This window comes from Eulemur rufifrons, chromosome 29 (assembly GCF_041146395.1).
Source record: "Eulemur rufifrons isolate Redbay chromosome 29, OSU_ERuf_1, whole genome shotgun sequence".
NCBI classification, from domain to species: Eukaryota; Metazoa; Chordata; class Mammalia; order Primates; family Lemuridae; genus Eulemur; species Eulemur rufifrons.
Genome location: NC_091011.1, coordinates 63,990,893 through 64,011,886, shown reverse-complemented (window position 1 = coordinate 64,011,886; position 20,994 = coordinate 63,990,893). Strand labels below are relative to the sequence as shown.

Genomic DNA, 20,994 nt, shown 5'->3' with positions numbered 1-20,994 from the left:
AAGTGTATATATTTTAAAATTCATTCTGAATTAATTTATAACTACGACATTTTAAAATATTTTTTTGATTATACAAGTAATTGGAAAAACTTAAGAGAAAAGAAAGAAAAAACCATAGCTCATAACTCCAAGATCATTTTAATATTTTCATTTATTTTCTTGAAATCTTTTCCTTTGTGAATATATATGTGCATGTTTTACTTTTTATAAAATAACTGAAGCCACACTGGTAAATATATTTTATCCAGCATTATCTTTAATTCTTCATGTCTCGCCTTGAAATAATAATGTATTTCTTTCATCTTGTCTTCTTACCTTTCCTCAAATTTACATTATTTGTTGCATAAAGAAAAAATCTTGTGTCTTTGGTTTTCTACTTTAATCTTAACAGTGTTTTCTGGTTACTTCTGTTAGCAGTATCACGGTAAAATTTGACATTCTAAATTTTATTTTTTTGGTGCCTACTACCATTGTGTTCCAGTACTTACCTGCCCCATACCTTGTATTGGGAATAGAGCTTTTCATTGTTTTTGTATATTCTCCCTGTGTTAAAAATTGTCCCCATGGTACACACACCCTGAATTGGCCTACACCTACCAGGCTATTTCATCTTTTCACATTCCTTCATGAAGCTATTTACTGCCTTTGGCAAGGATCCAGAAATGAACAAAGCAGCATTAATTAATATACCCATAATTCAGAGAATTATATTAAGGTTATCAAGAGTTTTAAAAAATGAATAAATAAAAGGGAGATTAAAAATCTGAGTAGTGCAATATAGAAAACACAAATGTATAGAAGCATAGGTGACCAACTATATTGGTAAGAGAAGAAACCAATGTATAGCACCCCAAAACTGGTGAGTGGAGGTTTTAAGTGTTTTCTGCAGTTGGAGTGTTTAAAAAAAATCTTACATTGGCATATCTTTGTATTCTTATTTATTTGTTTGTTTGTTTTTGGCAGTCTCGAGTTTATTTGGGCAGATGTATTCTTAATTAAAGAGATAATAGTATAAATTTTAAAATATGTTTCCATAACACAGGTTTTTTTACCATTACTTAGATACTGGATTTTCAAGTGACCCTAAAGATTTGGTCAGCAATTTTTACTGTTTCTAATTTATATTATTAGTTTTCATGTTAGCATATAAATTATAAAAGTAATTTTTAGAATAGTTTTATTCAATAACTTAATTTTTCTTGAAACAGGAATTCTCATTTTGCCTTTAATCTTTTCTACAGGGGTGTGGTTGCTCTTCAGACACTACGAAAATTAGTTGAACTTACTCAGAAGCCAGTGCATCAGCTCTTTGATTACATTTGTGGTGTAAGCACAGGTAATTATTATCATATAGAAGTGATGCATTAAGGAAAAGAACATTAAGCACTTTCGTTTAAGATCATGGTCCTTCGCCTTCTCCAGCCCTGCCTCTGTACCCCAAATCTTTCTCCTCCCCTTCTTCTCTTTCATTCAGGGTTAGACCAGTTAGACACACTAGGTGGCAATGTGTCCTACCAATTACAGCCAGATATGAAATAAGCTATTTAAAAGGACATCCTGAGGAGGACCTAATTTCTCTAATTATAATACATTGGTTCCTAGGACTAACTTGAAGGAATAATTACTTAATGAATTGGTGAGTTGTCAAATATACTGTATTCTGTGACTAAAACTAAGTAATTTATTAATGTTAGAAAGAATATTATCTACCACAGTATCTTTCTTATATATTATATAATTTAATGTAAAATAGCACATTTTTACATATTTTTAAATTATCATCATGATCATTATCATTGTTGGGTAGCATTTATTTCTGAGGCCTGGTAAAGCCCTTTACATGTATTATTGCAGTACAAGAGACTTAAGAATTCTAGTTGTTCTTATTATTCCCATGTTACAGATGAAAGAATTAGGGCTCTGAGAAGTGAAATAATTTGTCCCAGGTGATGTAGCTAGAAAATATCAAAGCTAGAATTTAGGCCAGATCTATGGCTCAGGAGATCTAATAAGTGCTCTAGTGTCAATGCTGATAAAAACAGGATTCTTTTTTTCAGGTGCCATATTAGCTTTCATGTTGGGATTGTTTCATATGCCCTTGGATGAATGTGAGGAACTGTATCGAAAATTAGGATCAGATGTATTTTCACAAAATGTCATTGTTGGAACAGTCAAAATGAGTTGGAGCCATGCATTTTATGACAGTCAAACATGGGAAAAGATTCTTAAGTAAGTTATCGTTATTCTTTTTAAAATATTCTGATTATATAGGTAATAAGTACATATTATAATTTGAAAAATATAAAGAAGAATATTAAATTATTAATCCCACTAATGAGAGATAGCTGCTGTTACTATTTTGGTGAATCATATTCTAGTCATTGTTTTCTTGGATTCATATATGTAGATTTGCATGTAAAAGTTACAATTGCTCTTTTAAAAATATGAAACCATGTTGTATACAGACAATATTTGCATCCTATTGTTTTTATTTAACATATTAATCTTTTCTCAAGTCATCCTTCTAAAATATTTAATAATTTTTAAATTTCTTTCAAATATTATTATATAAAGTCAAAAATGCAAGCATAAAGTAGAAGCTTAAAATCACCCACAATCCTGTTATTCAGAGCTGTAGACCTTGTAATATATTTCCTTCTAGTTTTTTTCTAGACTATGTATTAATACATTTTATGTAGCTGAAACTATAGTTGTAAATTTGTATCCATTCCGTTTTTACCAACTTTATTAAAATCTCTTGATGCATTTTTAAAGACTACCGTATACTCCAGAATGTGATGGTACCATATTTTCTTAATCATTTCCATTTAGGATTTTTTAAGGGCATGTAGGACATTTATGTTCCTCCTGATTTTTTTGTGATTATGCATAATGCTGTGGTAGGAAACATTAAGTTTAAATTTCTTTTCATATTTTGGAATATATCATCAGGTCAGTTTATAAGAATCATAATTATTGGGTCAAATGTTGATATATTTTTTTAAAGTAATCATTATATGGGACATAGAGACCATATCAAGAAGACAATGACAATAACTTGTAATCCCACTAAAAGCGAAAGCGCTATTAACATGGCAATACATTTTTTTTATAATTTCCTACAGATAAACAAGTGTATGTATATGTAGTTGTGTTTATGTATTCATCCCCTTAGCAAAATTGAGATAATAATGCACATGTAGTTTTGTATTCTGTTTTTCTTTTCACTTAGCATTTTATCACAAATGATTTTCTATATTATTTAATAATGTTTTGACACATTTTTTCATGATCTTCACCATTTTATGGTACTATTTTTTATTTAACAAATTCTGTTGTGGTAAAGGATACTTCAGATATTTTTGCAGTTCAAAATAAAATTTAGATGGACATCCCATACCTCTACTTAAGTCTTTGATTATATCTTTAAGGTAAATTTCTAGAGTGAAATTTTGGGTCAGAAAGTATACATATTTTAAAAATCTTGATACATATATAGCTAAATTGTTCTTCAAAACAGTTGCCCTAGCTTACTTATCCACCAGCATCAATTTGTATTTCTATTTCATGAACACCAAACAATTTAATCAGTTTGAGCGATTTTGAAACTGGTGTTTCAATTTATATCACTTATTGATGAGTTTGAACATTTTTTGATTTATTCTTTTTTATGAATTTTGAGGGTATAATCTTTGCTAATTTTCCTATCAGAGTGTTCCACACCGTATTGTAAATATATTAACCATATATTGAAAAAGTGCTTTTTTTTTTTTTTTGGAAAAAGTGCTTTTTTAATTAATGAGTTTTTTAATGTAGAGGATTTAAAAATCTTTATTTAGCCAAATCTTTTCCTTTAATGATTTTTTAACTTTGCTTTTATGTTTATAAAGTCTTTCTTCCCTGAAAGCAGGTACATATTTATATTATTTTCTAGTACTAAGGTTTTATCAATTTTATATTTAATTCTGAAGTTACCTGAAACTTATTTCAGTGTCTATTATAAAGAGGTCAGGCTTTATTTTTTTTCTCCAATATTAATTCAAAAATCCCAGTACCACTTACCAAGTATTTTTTCCTTTTATTAACTGATTTGAAACATCAGCTTTATCATATTTTGAATTCTTATCTATATTAGAGTATATGTCCAAGTTTTTGTTTTTTCTATTGATTTCTTTATTTTTGTACAGATTCTATAAATTTGGTTTTTTAAACTTTGTATAATGTTTTTATATTGATACAGTATAACAGGTTTTTTATCTTATTATTCTTTTTCACAGTTCTGTTAGCTGTTTTCACTTAGTCTTCAAAGCAAATCTTAGGTTACTGCTATCATCTAAATATATCCCACTGATATTTGGATGGAAATTACATGAAATGTATAAATTATTTTGTAGAATATTGACATCTTTCCAGTTGTGAAATCTTCCCATCTGTTATCGTTGTATGTTGTTTTTAGGTCTTTTGTGTCTATTAGAAAAAAATAATTCATATTTGTTCCCATGAAATCATAAAATCAATACTGTTTAGTAAGGTTTCTCAATGACATTTTAAAAATTTACTGTAAAACCAGCTTCTCTACTATGAAATGTTTTTTTCATTTTGTTACTCATGAGAATATCTTCATATATTTGCATACTGCTCAGCTTTGCTTTTCCAGAGACTTATTTTTAATCACAGTATTGATAAATTTTATAAATGTGATTAGTTGTTTTTTCTTTTTCTACTTTTTCCTCAATTTTTGCTGCAAAACAAACTACTCCAAAACTTGGTGATTTAAAAAATGATGATTTAGTCTTACGATTTTTGTGGTTTGACAGGGCATTTCTTCTGTTTTTGCCTAAGCTCACTTTGTAGTTCAGCTAATGTGGCTGGGACAACTGGGTTTCTCTCTCTACTTGGTCATTCTCATCCAAGCTTTGTCTCATCACGTGGTCTCTGAGTTCCCAGAGGGCAAGCCCTAGTGCATAAACACTTATCAAGCCTCAGTTTAAGGATGTGTTTCCTGATGTCCCATTGACCAAAGCCACTGAAGTTGAGGGTCTGTATGGGAAGAGACTACAAACAAGGACATGGATACCAGGAAGCGTGGTTCACTGGGGACCATTATCGTTACATTCTACCACATCTACCTTCTGGCCTTTTTTGACATAACATTTTTTTCCCTCATTGTTTATTGAGAGCACTTTTATGTGTTTTTTCTGAGATAAGGATTTTATGTTACTTTAGGAAGACTATTTTTAAATAAGGCATCAGTAGAATCTAGGAATATTGAGGATTTTTTCATATTTTGACATCTCTCCGAAATAAGCAATTACTCTTCCTACCTTTTGTTTGCAAATTTATATTCATAACTTAATTCACTAAAGCATTTTAGCTCTTTTGATAATATCAAGATTTAAACAAAAAATAAGTGTGAACTTTGCTTAAAAGTTTGAAAGCAATATGCTTCTAAGATTTCTGTTCCAATTTTATACTAAGAGTTCTATGAAAAGATAAAGACCCTTAAGGAAGAATAAAATTTCGTTGATCTTCATGCAGAAGAAATGTTTATATCAGGTTGGGAAAGATGAAAGATCTCATCCATTTTGGAAAGCATTTTAACATTGGTATTTATAAAAGCTTATAAAGGGTAGATCACTAAGCAATTTGTAAATATTGCCCTTAAGTGAAATTCATTAACATTCTAGTTGAGAAACATGAGTATTGTTTGTAAAATGTCATTAGAAAAATGGTTTTACTCATGAGGAAGGTTGGTAAAACCATAGTCTTTATATTCAATTCATGGGAAAAAAATATTATATAATTTTTAACTCTGGAAAAAGTCCACATTGAAATAAAATTCCTTATTATGGAACTGTGAGATGAAATTATGGAAATTGTTGCCCAAGGACAATTTCTTTGATGTAATTCAGATGACAACTCTGATGATTTTAAAAGTAGTTTTTGATGCCATTGGCTCTCTGTTACCTATTAATACTTAAACAAGTTTAAAATCTAAATGTCCTCACCTGGTTTTTAGGTAACTCTAGTCTGAACATACTTCTGCAGTCTTATCTTAACGCAGCTCCTTTATCCTGTCAGCAGGACCCTGAAAACAAAAGATTTTTTTCTGCCCTGTGCCTTTAACCTATATATGTCCTGGCTTTGAATATGTTTCCTTGCTATATTTCAGTGTCCTTCTTAAGCTACCTTCATGCATCTTTCTCAGTTTCTGCACCCTATAATGATTGTTCTACCTCAGAACTATACATACTTGCAGTTTGAACCAGATATTAATAAATAACTACATATTATTTCATGTCCATTAATTGGACTATAAGCCTCCTAGAAGAGAGTCTTAAACATTTTTTTTTCTTGGTCACTCATAGCAGTTAGACAAAGCCATGGACAAACAGTAATTGCATAGTGCATGTTCCCTGGTATTTAGCAGATAAAATCATTTTGATATAATTTATTTCTTCTCCTTTAATAAAGGGATAGAATGGGATCTGCACTAATGATTGAAACAGCAAGAAATCCCACATGTCCTAAGGTAAGCTTAGAGTCTCTTAAATGTGACACCTTGCTGGAACTGAAGGTCTGGTGAGAGCACGTATTTTGAGGGCCCTATTATTAAGGGAAAAAATTCTTAGGAATTTCTTCTAATAGATTATATTAATTCCTTATATAATGGGTCATTCTATGAAGACATAAGATGTGATTATTAGACCTTTTCTATATCCAGTAAAAGTATAACAGAAGTTTAAGAACATGAAAGAGTGGAACTAAAAATGAGGAAGAATTATTTTATCATAATTATTTTAATCAAATCTAGTGATGTAAGGAAAATTATGGTATTTCCTCTCCTAGACTTTTAAAAAGAAATTTTATCTGCCTCATATATATATAATGTATACACATACACATACAGTCACATATTACTTAATGATGAGAATATGTCATTAGGTTATTTTCTTGTTGTGCAAACATCACAGATGTGCTTACACAAACCTAGATGGCATAACCTACTACACACCAAGGCTATATGGCATAGCCTACTTGTTCCTAGGCTACAAACCTATACAGCATGTTACTCTACTGAATACTGTAGACAACTGTAACACAATGGCAGGTATTTGTATATCTATACATACAAGAGGTACAGTAAAAACACAGTATAAAAGCTCCATTATAATCTTATGGGACCACCATCATGTGTACAGTCTATCAATGACCAAAACAGACCGAGGGCAATGGTTCATGCCTGTAATCCCAGCACTTTGGGAGGCCAAGGCAGGAGGATTACTTGAGGCCAGGATTTTGAGACCAGCTTGAACAATGTAGTGAGACCCCCATCTCTACAAAAATATTAAGAATAAGATAAATAAATACAAGAATAAAAAAAGTCATTGACCAAAACATTAATGTGTCACATGACTGTATTATATTAATGTACAAATAGAATCCCAATTAAAAAATTTAGTGTCACTTAGATATGTCTCAATGTGGCTCCTTATTTATTTATTTGTTTGAAACCCAATGATATGAGTATTGCCTGAGTTCTGTTTTCTTTAATATTACTCAGTTGATTAAGGAATAGTATTTATGTGGCTAGGATTCCCACACAACTTGTATTTATTCTCGGATAACAAGCTATAACCATGAAAAATCAAATACAGCTCCCTCTGTTGCTCTTTAACATCAGCATATTCATACTTTCATTCATTCTGTACTATTATGCACACACTGTACACTGTGCTAGGCACTTTTGATACATTGGTGGTCAAACACAGACATGGAGTTAACGGCCCAGTAGAGCAACGTAGGTATTATTGAAATAATCACACAGGTAAGATTTAGTTTCCCTAAAATGTATAAGTGCTATGGAGCTCAAAAGTAATTGTATGAAAGCATATATTTAAAAGGACACGAGGAAAGGCTAGTGAGATTTGAGACCTTGGAGTGAAGGCTGATAGATGAATAGCCTTCCTGGCAAAGGGAATGGCCTATGCAGGAATCATCATAGGGAATTCCGGGAACTGAAAGACTTAACTTGCCTCAGACTCCAAGAGCAACATGTGGGATGAGGCTAGAGCAGTAGGCAGATTAGACTACGCAGGCTTCATAGACTGTGATGAAGAGGTGACTTAGCTCTTTTGGAGAGGACCTTAGTTTGCACTCTACACCTCTTGCTTATACCCTTGTATCTCCAGGGCTCCTTGTCTGTTAGCTTGCTTTTAAATCATGAAAGTTGTCAATTTAAATAAAATAATGGAGTGTAAGAGAATAGCCAACTCAAAAAGTAATTCATCATGATAAATGGAGCAGACACCCAAAATGTTTCTTAATCCAGCCCTGTCTATATGCCAGCTACCGAAACACTCTCTGGATTTTAGTCTATGGCCAACTCTTATCCATAGTGACCCAGAGACACACTTGGATTACTCACAGGAATTTGGGATATGACCTCTGTTCATTAAACAGCAAAGCAAACAAGTCTCTGGCAGGACTTGGCATAGGACACGAACAACTTTGACCTTATCAGTACCTTTCAGCCTTAAGTTTGTAGTGCAGAGCATCAATTAACAAAACAGCACATTTGGCATGAATTCAACTGACAGCAATAAAATCTGAGACCTGGGATGGATGACATTATAGTTTTTTAATAAAAATTACCCCACTACCAAGTTTTAATAACTGTTATCTGAAAGCCCTGATAGTTTGTGTAGTTGTACGTTTTGGTTTTAGTAAAGTTCAAATACTTTCAAAGATCACAGAAACAAAGACTAATTTGTAAATATTAGTAAATTTGTATATTATGAAAATAGTGTACTTCCTAATCTTAAGGCAGTTTCTATTCATTACTACTGCTGTATCAATTATTACTTAAAAGTCTAAAAAATATGCCTTTTTGAATATCTTTTTAAAGTAAATAAATCATGTAGTCAAAAAAATTTTGTATTATTCTCTTGTAGTACATTTCTCAGAATTGTCTCAGCTTTGTATCTATTGTCCCATAAAGAAATACCTATTTTAAAAGATCTGATTCCCTTTGCTCAACATTATATTTGTGTTACACATTTATGCTATTGGATAGAGCCATATATTCATTCATACTATTAAATATTGTTTAATTTTTACAGATCCCAAATATTGCTGCTTACAATGGTATTGTTCACTTTTTAAATTCACTAGGTAGCTGCTGTAAGTACCATAGTAAACAGAGGGATAACGCCGAAAGCTTTTGTGTTCAGAAACTATGGTCATTTTCCTGGAATCAACTCTCATTATTTGGGAGGCTGTCAGTATAAAATGTGGCAGGCCATTAGAGCCTCATCTGCTGCTCCAGGCTACTTTGCCGAATATGCATTGGGAAATGATCTTCATCAAGTAAGTTGACTTGTTTGACCTGTCTTTGTAAATTTTATATGATTAAAAGAATCAGCACTTACTAAATCTCACTGAACTTTAGAGGGATCAACCAAGGAGACACTCTTCTTCATGTCTTCATATGTCAAAAGATGTGCCATTCAAGATATTTGTATTTGTTTGTTTTCCTAACAAGCCTTCTGACATGAGAACATATTTTAGGAAAGATTTTTTTTGTATTTTATATAGTGTGATTTGTAGCCCATTAGGATCATTGTATTGACGGAAAAACTAGATAGTATGTATGATTAGCTTTCCAAACATGATAAAAGTGAAATACAGCTCCTGAAAATGCAAAGCCCACTCTATTTGACAATTTTGGTAGGCATATTTTGAAGAAGAGGGCATGAAAAAATAATAGTAAATGCTCATTAAGTCAGCTATGTGCCAGACACTTATTTGGTGCTTTGCATACATTATCTCATTATCTCATTTAATCATTGCTACTTATGAGGGAGAGTTACTAACATTTTACAAATAATTGGAGTCTTAAGAACGGTTAAGTAGCTAGACTAGAGAAACAGCTGTTAAGTGACAGGATGCTATCTATAATTATACTGTTTTAAATTTATGGTTAAATTATCTATAAGTTGAATATTTCTGTTAATCTTTTTCTGTTATGTAGACTAATTTACTTATCTTAAATTTTTTCTCTGTCAAGTTTTTCCTACTCTATGGAAATCCTAATTCATAACATATACTAAACAATAAGAATAAGATCAATAAAGCTTTGAACTGATACTTTCAAAATTTGTATTTTTTTATAAATACTTAAGTTTTTATATGATATCCCACTTAAAATCAGTCTCATTTCACGGAGTCAAATGAGTGGAATCTTAACTTTCCTCTCTAGTAACTGAAGTATGTGTGCTCTGTTTATTTTAAATTTCAGGTATCTGTTGAGAAAAAAAAAATCTAATATTGTTGACAAGGATTTTCAGACAGTATTCAGAAACTTATCCATAGATTTTCTATAAGCTATATGTCAACTACATAAATGGATAATTTTAATTTACATGTGTCAATATTATAACTAAAACATTTTTATCAATTTTATGTTTTCTTATATTTTGATAGAATAGCTTCATGACTGGGGGTTAGATGAAAGACTTCTTATGATTATACTGAAATCATCATCCATTAAAGAAAAAAATTGACAAATTGGACTTCATCAAAATTAAAAATTTTGCTCTATAATATTTCCAAATCACATACCTAACAAAGGACTTATATCCAGAATATAAAAGAAGCTCAAAATTTAACAGTGTAAGCTAAGGCCTTCAATAGACACTTCACCATAGGATAAAAGGATGGCAAAAGGTTGTGAGGATGTGAAAAGATGTTCAGCATCATTAGATATTAGGGAAATGCAAAGTAAAACCATGATGAAATACCACCACAGAACTATTAACATGGCTGAAATAAAAAATACAATACCAAGTGTTGCCAAGGATGCAGAGCAACTGGAACTTTCATACATTGCTGGTAGGAATGCAAAGTGGACAACCACTTTGAAAATATTTTGGCAGTTTCTCTAAAGTTACAGGTACAATTACCATATAATCTAACAGTCCCACTTTGGGGTATTTACTCTAGAGTAATGAAAAATTATGTCCACACGAAATCCTGTACTCAAATGTTGATAGCAGCTTTATTTGTAGTAGTCAAATGCTGGAAACAACTCAGAGGTCCTACAGTGGATGAATGGATAAACAAACTGTGCGGCACATTCATACAGTCAGCAGTAAAAGGGAACATTGATACATGCAGCAAGTTGGATTAATCTCAATGACTGTTGAATGCAGTTTCAAAAGGTCCCATACTGTATTATTCCATTTCTGTGACCTCCTTGAAAAGTTAAAACTATAATGATGGAAAACAGATCAGTGGCTGTCAGGAGTCATGGGTGGGAGGAGGGTAGGGTTTGCCTACAAAGAGATAGCATGAGAGAGTTTTTTGGGGGGTGACCGGAACTGTTCTGTATCCTGGTTGTGGTAGTGGTTACAAGAACCTATATATATGTTAAAATTCATGGAACTGTACATGAAAAAAGTTAATTTTACTGTATAATCTTAAAAATTAAAATACTTTTAAATGAAATGAGTTGCTTTATAAGGTAGTATGTGCCACATTACTGAAAGTGTTCAAGAATTCTGTCAAAAACTTTTATAGGGCTATATGTGGAAGATTGAACTAGGGGAATTCCAAGGTCTGTTGGAAATCTTAGCAATGAAGAATTCCAAGGGAGATGCCAAGACATCAGTGACATCAAAAGTCATTTGAGTTTATTCAGGTTGTTTACCTGGGAAGCAAGAAGCCTCTTTCTCTGTACTTACCAGAGTATTAACTGGCACAGATGGGAGCTGTACAGGAAAAGGAGTGGTCACTTAAACTATTTTAAGTAAAACCTATCTTGTTGGATTTTAAATATAATGTTAATGATGTAGTATATTTTAATATAGCTCTGCAATGAGTTTTATTACAGTTTGACCATAATGTTATTTATTTTTATTTTATATTTTTATAGTAATCTATCAGCATATTTGACCTTCCTTTCCTTTTGAATTCTCTAAAATAATATTTATTAATGATAAATAATTAGAAATACAATACAAAGTGTTGCCTACTTTTTAAATACTATATCTGCATTATAATGAATGTGATGCTTTGAAATTGTATTAATAAAACTTCAATTAATTTAGAATTATTTGGTTATATTTGACTTGTGAGAAAAGGACAAATTTTAATTGCTTAGTATAACCGCAGTTCTTTTCTGTTAGGCTTTATATAGAATCTATATTAACCACTAAATGAGGATAACATGTCTTTAAAAAGTAATTCAGTTCACTTCAGTATTTTTCAGCAAAATATGCAAAGAAATCCAAGAAGTTCAAAGAACTTTCATAATAGGAAAGAAAAGCTCAGTAAGAAATTTCCTCATGAGGTAGTGAGTTTTTTTTTTTTTTTTTTTTGCAGCTGTACTATATAAAAGAAATTCACTTTAAAGGAACTTCTTGCTTTTAAATAATTTGGTTAGCTTATTACAGAGTTCAGCTTTCCCTATGAGTGTCAAACTGTTTAAACTATAATTTTTGTTTTCATATTTATACAATTTCACTTTTAAGAGTTTTTTTAACTTGTATTTTGCAGGATGGAGGTTTGCTTTTGAATAACCCTTCAGCATTGGCAATGCATGAGTGTAAATGTCTTTGGCCAGATGTCCCATTAGAGTGCATAGTATCCCTGGGCACCGGGCGTTATGACAGTGACGTGAGAAACACCGTGACACACACAAGTTTGAAAACCAAACTTTCTAATGTTATCAACAGTGCTACAGATACAGAAGGTTAGTCTGTTTTGCTACTTTAAAACACTTCAGCTTTTGGCATTCTAGCAGTTTTTGGTAGAATATGTTGATCCTAACTACAAAAGAGTATGATATTTCTGTAGTGTGGGCTTAGGAAACACATGGGAGCAAATATTTTGTTTTCCCTTCTTACTCATTTCTTGTTAAGTGACCCTAGAACAGAGACTATTCTCTATCTAGGAGCTGTGCTACCTTTGCCTACTTACGGGTGGAGCAGTGTCTAAAGCAGGGATAGCACAAAATCTCCAGCCTGGAGACTCCAGCCAGTTAAGAAAGGGAAAAGCAACAAAAGAAGTCAGATTGGTTCAAATGTACACATGGTAACAGAGAATTAGAGTAATGGAATTCAATAATTTAGTAATATGGAAGCAATTAGAATTAGAGAAAGTTCTGGCTTCTGTTCTTGCTGCCTCTGTAGTCTAGTCTTCATACAAAGGCCAAAGTGATCGTTTTAAAATGTAAATCAAATCATGCCTTTCCCTTTCTCAGAACCCTCTAGGCTTCCCATCACACTTGGAACAGAACCCAAAAGCCTCATTCACTGAAGTTTACCAGGTCCTTTAAATCCTCTTCCCCTCTCTTAGTGTATGCCTTCTCCAAAGTGAGTCCGGCCATACTTGAATTCTCACCGTTCCTCAGACTTGCTGAGAACTCTCCTGCCTCAGAGCCTCTGTGGTTGCTTCCTGTGCTTCTCTCTGTAAGGCTCGAAAGAAGGGGAAACTCAGATATGTACTTGACCTTTATTTCATTCAGGTCTCTGCTCAAACATCACTTCCTCAGAGAGACCTCTCCTGACCACTTTTCCACCTCCCTCTCTGTCTCACTCAGATCCCTTATCCTGCTTCTTTCTTTTTCTTTCTTTTTTTTTTTTTCCTCCTAGAGTATTTATCTCATTATAGATATAATATTACATGTTTGCTTGTTTACTTGCTTATTATCTATCCCACAAGAATGCAAGACAAGAACTTACCCAGTTTGCTTTGACTTACCTAGTTTCTATTGACTCCAATGCCTGGCACATAATACGTGTTCAGTGAGTTTATGTTGAATTTCTACTTTTGGCCTTGAGGTTTAGATCAATTCATTTTACCATTTTATTTTTAGGTCTTGTATGAAATCTGTTATCAGTTGTTTTTAAATTGTTACTACTTAACAGCCCTTGTTTTTGAATCTCATTCTTTCCATATCAGCGTGTTATTGGCTCGATCATCAACCTAAGTGAGGATCTTAAACTCCCCACTAAAAACTTTTATTCATTAGATGATAACCGAAGAAAAGCTGATACACTGGGTTTTTCACTATCTGGAGTTTTGTTGTCAAATCAATAAAATATTCTTTTTTCCCCTAGCTTAATTGAGGTCTGATTGATAGATTAAAAAATTGAATATATTTAAGGTATACAACAAGGTGTTTTGATATAAGTATTCCTTGCGTAATGATTCCTACAATCCATCTAATTAGCATATCATCACCTGACATAGTTACCGTGTATGTGTGGGGTGGGGGGGAGGCCCTCTAGTACAGTGTTTATTGGAAGTGGTGAGAGTAGACATCTTACTCTGTTCTTGATCTTAGGTGAAAATCTAAATCTAAGAGCTAAAATTATAAAACTTATGAAAGAATATATTGGAGAAAATCTTGATGACCTTGGGTAGGTAAAGATTCTTTGGATAGGACCCAAAAAACATGAACCAAAAAAGAAAAATAGATAACTTAGACTTCAGATTACAAATTTTGCTCTTTGGAAGACACTTTTAATAAAATGAAAAGGCAAGCCATAGACTAAAAGAATATATTTGTAAAACATATATGTGATCCATTATCAGATCTAAATATATAATTAGATGCAAAATATATAGAGAATTCTTATATATATATATCTGTATATATATAGAATATATAAAGAAGCACAAGCAATTCAGTGAAAAAAATGGGCAAAAGATTTGAACAGACACTTCACTGAAGAAGAGATATAGATAACTGATAAGTACATGTAAAGCTTTTCAACATCATTAGTCATTAGAGAAATGAAAATTAATACCAGTACACACCCACTAGAATGCTAAAATTAAGACTGACGATACCAAGTTTTGGCAAAGATATGTAGCAGAGGGAACTCTAATATGTTAATGATTGGAATGCAAAAATGGTACTTCCATTTTGGAAGACAGTGTGGCAATTTGAAAAAAAAAAAAAAAAAAATACACTTTTACCATATGAACCAGAAATTTCATCCTTAGGTTTTTGCTCAAAAGAAATGGAATCATGTATCCACACAAAGACTTATCTGTAAATGTTTATAGCAGGATGATGATGATGATGATGATGATTGGAGACAGGGTCTCGCTCTGTCTCCCAGGCTGGAGTGCAGTGGCAGGATCATAGTTCATAGTAACCTCGAACTCCTAGACTCAAGTAGTCCTCCCACCTCAGCCTCCTAAGTAGCTAGGATGACAGGTACACACCACCACACCTGGCTAATTTTTTAAAATTTTTTGTAGAGACAGGGTCTCTCTATGTTGCCCAGGCTGGTGTCAAATTCCTGCCCTCAAGCAATCCTCCCACCTCAGCCTCCCAAAGTGCTGGGATTGCAGGCATGAGCCACGGCACTTGGCTGTATAATAGGATTATTTCTAACAGCTAAAAACTGAAGAGAGCTTAGACCAGAACTGGAGAGAACAAATTGTGTTGTATCTATACAGGGGAGTACTACTCAGCAATAAAAAGAAAGGAACTACTTACATATGCTGCAACATGGATGAATCTCAAAAGCATTTTGCTAAGTGAAAGAAGGTAGACACAGAAGAGCTATATACTTGTGATTCTGTTTGGTATAAATTCTAGAAAACTCAAAGGCTAAGGGGGAGACCAACTATAAAGAAACTTGAAGGAACTTTTTGTAGTGATGGAAATGCTCTATGTCATGATTGTTGTCATGGTTACACAGGTGTATACATTTGTCAAAGCTTGTCAAATGATAGTTAAAATTGGTGAATTGCTTGGTATATAAATTATACCTCAATAAAGATGATACCAAAAAATTTAAAACAAAGAAAGAAAGATTAAAAGGCGTATCAGCAGTGGTGAACAGCATGACCAAAAGCACACAGAGATGAGAACAGTTATCCTAATTTAGCAAAATAATATAAGGTATTTTGGAAGATGAATTTCATTTTGTAGTTTTATGCATTATTACAGATTCCTTACTCCTATTGTTAATTAGTTTGAGTAGTGAAATAAGCAAGTGTCTTTGTAATGTGCCTAAGATAATTTTAAATAAAGATAAAATTAATAGATCATTGCAGAATAACTTACCCTATCCTCTCTTTTTTTTCTCTACCTTATTCCGTTTTTAACAGAAGTCCATATAATGCTTGATGGTCTGTTACCTCCTGACACCTATTTTAGATTCAATCCTGTAATGTGTGAAAACATACCTCTAGATGAAAGTCGAAATGAAAAGCTGGATCAGCTGCAGTTGGAAGGGTTGAAGTACATAGAAAGAAATGAACAAAAGATGAAAAAGGTTGCAAAAATATTAAGTCAAGAAAAAACAACTCTGCAGAAAATTAATGATTGGATAAAATTAAAAACTGACATGTATGAAGGCCTTCCATTCTTTTCAAAACTGTGATGAGTGTGTGCATATGTTCTCATAAATGAAGGCCTGTCCAGAAGGTTCACCAAATTCAATAAGAAATTGTGGGGTTCAACATGAGTTAATGTTGAAATACTTACGAATTCTGGGAAATCCTGAAAAAGATGGTGCTTTGGCCAGCTTGCACAGCACAGAGGATATGCTTGGCTACAGAATTCATGGGAATTAGGTTTTTAAAATGTTAATAATTAACTAAACTTTAGGAATTGTATTATTGTGCTAGTTGGTTTTAGTAGATATTGGTGTTATATTGTTTGATGTTTGAAAATGTATTAATATATGTGCCAAACAAGAAACTAAAAACTATCATATTCTCCTTTTATTTTTGCTTCAGTCATCATAATCATGTTGAATTTATGTGATCATTGATTTTATTTCATTTGGAAAGCTAATTTCTTCTTAAATTTACATTATTTAATGTTTTCACTAGCTACCTTTTGCAATCCACATGCCACCTTTTACTACAATTCCATCTAAATAGATGCAGAAAATGGAATTTTCTCTACTAAAGTACTTTTACATTTGAAATATGAATGAACCAAATACAATTTTCTATTCAGAATTTGCTTATTTTAACATTATTGGGTTAAAAAAAGGTGAAGTTCTAATCAACCACTTTTTCCCCTGAAATTTCAAGATAATTCTGTTAACTTTTCCAGCTCTAGCTCTAGCTTATCATTTCCTGTTATAAAGTTGTTTGAATTTACTGAGAAAATATTCCTATCATTAACAGAAATAAACTGTTGAAATAATCTGTTGTTAAAAGGCTAATGTCATTTTAAAATTAATTATTCATAATATAGCTCCCTATTTCTTTGTAGCATTTAGATACACCTGTCAACAGTATGTTTAAAAAGAAAGTTAGGCTTGTTTTGCCTTATTAACTCCTTTGAACTGTCTGGATTTTACAAGAGTGAATAACATATACATGTACCTGAAACATTATTTATGCCAAACAAATTCATCTTTGTTGCATTATCTATTTGTCATGTAAATCTCTACATCATGTTTAGTTAGATTCCTCAAGAAAAATGAAACAAGGGAGGTGCCCTTTGCTGTAGACATACAAACTAAAGCTAAACCCTGTTGTCAGTATTGTCATATTGCTCCTTTGCAGCACTGATTCACAGAGGCAGGGAGATGTGGTCCAAAGCGTGCAGGAGGAAGTTGGGAGTCTGGATGCTAATCCTGGCTCTGTTGCAAAGTCCTTCTGTCTGTGACACTGAGGAAGGCAGATAACCTCTTTGGGCTTCAGATATTTCATTTGTCAAATGAGGAAAGCTAGCTCTAAAATTTTTTCACATCCAAATTACATAGTCTTGGATACATAGACACAGTATAAGTAAGTGAAAAACTACCAGTGATTCCTAAAGATATTATAAAATGGTTCTTTCAGACCACAAATGTACACATATTAATATGCAACTAGAACAACTTGTAAGAGGAATACAAATAATTGGAAATCAGAATATTTCAGGGAATGCTTTGTAATAAATTTCAAGCACGATAAGGTAATATTTATGCAGTTTACATATTTGCACCTTATTGTAAGGTCACTCTTGTCCTAAACTGATGCAATGCATCTGTGTTACAGCTGAAGTTAATTCTGTCCCTTTGTGCTTGGCCGGTCATTTCCCTCCTAAACAGTACAATACACAAGTGAACTCTGGCCAAAGCTTTTCTTAAACCACGTAAGCATATGCCTGTGTTCCCTGTCCCTATTTCTTCAGCTCTTTTCACTCTACAACAAAAGGCGCATCCAGTTGTGTGGTGCACCAGTTTGCAGTCATTCTTGTCCCCATTTGTGCTTGAAACTGGTTATCTGGAGAATTGTAATTCACCTGAGATAACCCTCATTTTATAATAAGACCAGTGGTTTCTCCGTCCAAAAACCACCCATAAAATAAATTCTGCAAATGTCCAGTAGACAGGAAGAGATGTAAAAATGAATTTTCAGACCTATACAGATAAAATAGTGCCCTTTTTAAAGAAGCAAAAAGGTAGAGTAGTCTATTTTATACAATGTAATAAGTTCCTCAACACATCAATTGTATTTTAAAAACAGAGAATAAAAAATTTTTGATGCTCAGGCTTTCCTGGGTGTCTCAGAATTATTTCTATAGAAAATGGTGCACTGGCAATATTTCAGTGCTGTTCTTGCTACAGATATTATTCTTTATTACAAATCGTACTTCAGAGAGAGTTGTCCCTAGAGGCACACGGACTGGATGGGAGTTCCCCTGGCGGGTGGAGAGAGCCCTGCCTCTGTTATAATTACATTGTGCACTTCTCCCCCTCTCACACCGCATTTTTACCCAGGATAAATGAGATGTCAAAGGAATCTTTTGAGAGGGAAGGAAGTCACAGAAGGCCAGTATAGGGATAGAAGGGGATCTTACAACTTTTTGGTGACAGGAGGAAGAGGCTCCCTTTGAGGTTTTTTTTTTTTTTTCCCTAGCAGCTAGTGACAGTTGCCTCCCCCTTTCACTTATGATAGAACTGCTGATTACTGGAGTAGCTGGGACCCCTGAAGTTTGAAGTTCAGAATTTTGCCTAACCTGCTATGCCCTAGGAATAGTGCTAGTCACAGTTTTGAATATTTCACAAGCATCCCTACTAGTAATGTGACTAGAACATAGCTAACATTTGAGTGTTTACTGATAACCAGGAACTGAGCTAGCAGGTTACATGTATTAGTACATTGAATTGTCACAATAAGCCTGTGAGGTAAATATCATTATTATCCCTTTCTTAGGAAAAGTTGCCGAAGATACCACAGTTAGGAGTGGTATAGCTAGGACCAGTCCATTCTCTCAGCCACAACTCTTTCTTTCCCTCTGTCCTGGAATGTCCTTTCCCGGAATGTGAAGTGACTTTAAGACTAGCTTGCTAAATTGAATCTGTGAAATTTTGGGGTTAAAATTTACTGAGTGGTTAAAATATATTGGGGTTAAATTTACAGTGAAGAACTGTACTGATGTCGGTAAATGTCATCTCAATCTTCATGATTTCAGAGTTGTTTTTTGAAAAAGAATATTAATCCCATATCAAATTAAGGTGAATACTCCTCTTTATCTCTTTGTTTGTTAACACAATGGTTCTCTACTAGCAGTGGTCTTACCTCTCCCTGGAAGAATTTGCAAATCTCAGGGGACGAGGGGAGATTGGGGGAACAGAGACAGAGTTGGTAAGTGTTATGGGAAGCACTGGGCATGGACAGCCCCTCATAATGAAGAACTCTCGCACCTCAAATGCCAACATTTTTCCCTTTCAGAAACTCTGAACTGCTTTTCCACAGAATGCAAGTAATGAATTTCTTCCACAAGAAACTGAAGATATACTTTGCCCAGTTAGGGTGCATAAGCCGTTTGTAAAATTCCATTCTGGTTCAATCCCAACAGAAATTCTTCTTCCATTCATTGCTCTTTTTTTTTTTTTTGCCAAGTTTAAATACAACGGAACTGTTCACTTAATCTCACTATTTTGGAGCAAATCTATGGCAATTACTCTTTGGTGACTAGGAGGTAGGAAGGAGGAGATCACATCAAAAAAACAGTTTGTTCTGTTCCTGGCAGGAGCTATCCACCACCCAAAAAAGCCTCATAGAGTACAGATGTCCCAGACTAAACTGTTTGTATGTATCGGTCCAAGGGTTTGATAAATGTGTCCCTTAGAACTCACACTGATTGCTTTGTTCATTATAACTTTTATTCAACTGATGTGAGTGGATTGAAATTCATCACACTCCACAGATATGCATTACTAGTTCAGATAATTTGTTAAAACTGATGTTGACTTACCTTCATGATAAAAATCTTTAACATTAATCTTTAATCTGAATACAGACTCATTGATTGCCTGTGGACAATATAAATTGTGAGATGGATTTTAAAGTTTCAGTGTGATTCAATATGAACAGGCTACATGGTCCAAAATGGTTGGATGTTCCAGTAATAGTTGTAGCTAACATTTATTACCATTTAATTTTCACAACAACCTTATGAGGTGGGTACCATCATTATTCCTATTTTATATAACAACACGGAGAAGGTGATAACTGCTTTCTCAATATCAACGGGAAATTATAAATCATATTATGAACATGTCTCTATAGCCTTCTCTCCTAAATTAAATATCTAGAATTACAGATATTGTAATATCTTCTCAAATATTATATTCTAACCAAATCTACATCACATCTAAGTGCTTGATTTGTATTATTTAGGCAATTTTTAAAGGTCAAACCAAGATGTACTCATCCAATAAAAGAATAAAATAGTTAACAATTGCTACTTGGTAGCATTCTGTGATAGTATACACTACTGACTATGTAAAAGACAATGTGATTAGCAACAATCCAAAAATCTATCCAATTATCTGAGAAGAAAGGATGGTTATATCATCTTGTGTTAAATATATTGCATTGTATGCCCAACACACCTTGGTCCAAAAAAGTAATGTAACATTTTAATTAAATTGGCTATCAAAATAATTTTAAAAGAATGTAAATGCAATTAAAAATAAATAATATCTTGACCAAACAGAACAGAATATTAAAAAG

General features: G+C 32.9%; 1 protein-coding gene across 4 annotated transcripts in view; it reads left to right on the top strand.

Annotated features, from left to right (window-relative positions):
* Positions 1–17,123, top strand: part of PNPLA8 (patatin like phospholipase domain containing 8) — a 39,008-nt gene extending 21,885 nt beyond the window's left edge. For all 4 annotated transcript variants that reach the window (XM_069462685.1, XM_069462686.1, XM_069462684.1 and 1 more), the window contains exons 5-10: positions 1,242–1,336; positions 2,058–2,229; positions 6,475–6,532; positions 9,175–9,369; positions 12,559–12,754; positions 16,135–17,123. In XM_069462685.1, the coding sequence (XP_069318786.1) occupies positions 1,242–1,336; positions 2,058–2,229; positions 6,475–6,532; positions 9,175–9,369; positions 12,559–12,754; positions 16,135–16,409 (991 nt within the window). In that variant the 3' untranslated portion in view covers positions 16,410–17,123. The remainder of the gene's footprint in view (positions 1–1,241; positions 1,337–2,057; positions 2,230–6,474; positions 6,533–9,174; positions 9,370–12,558; positions 12,755–16,134) is intronic.
* Positions 17,124–20,994: the final 3,871 nt, after the last annotated feature.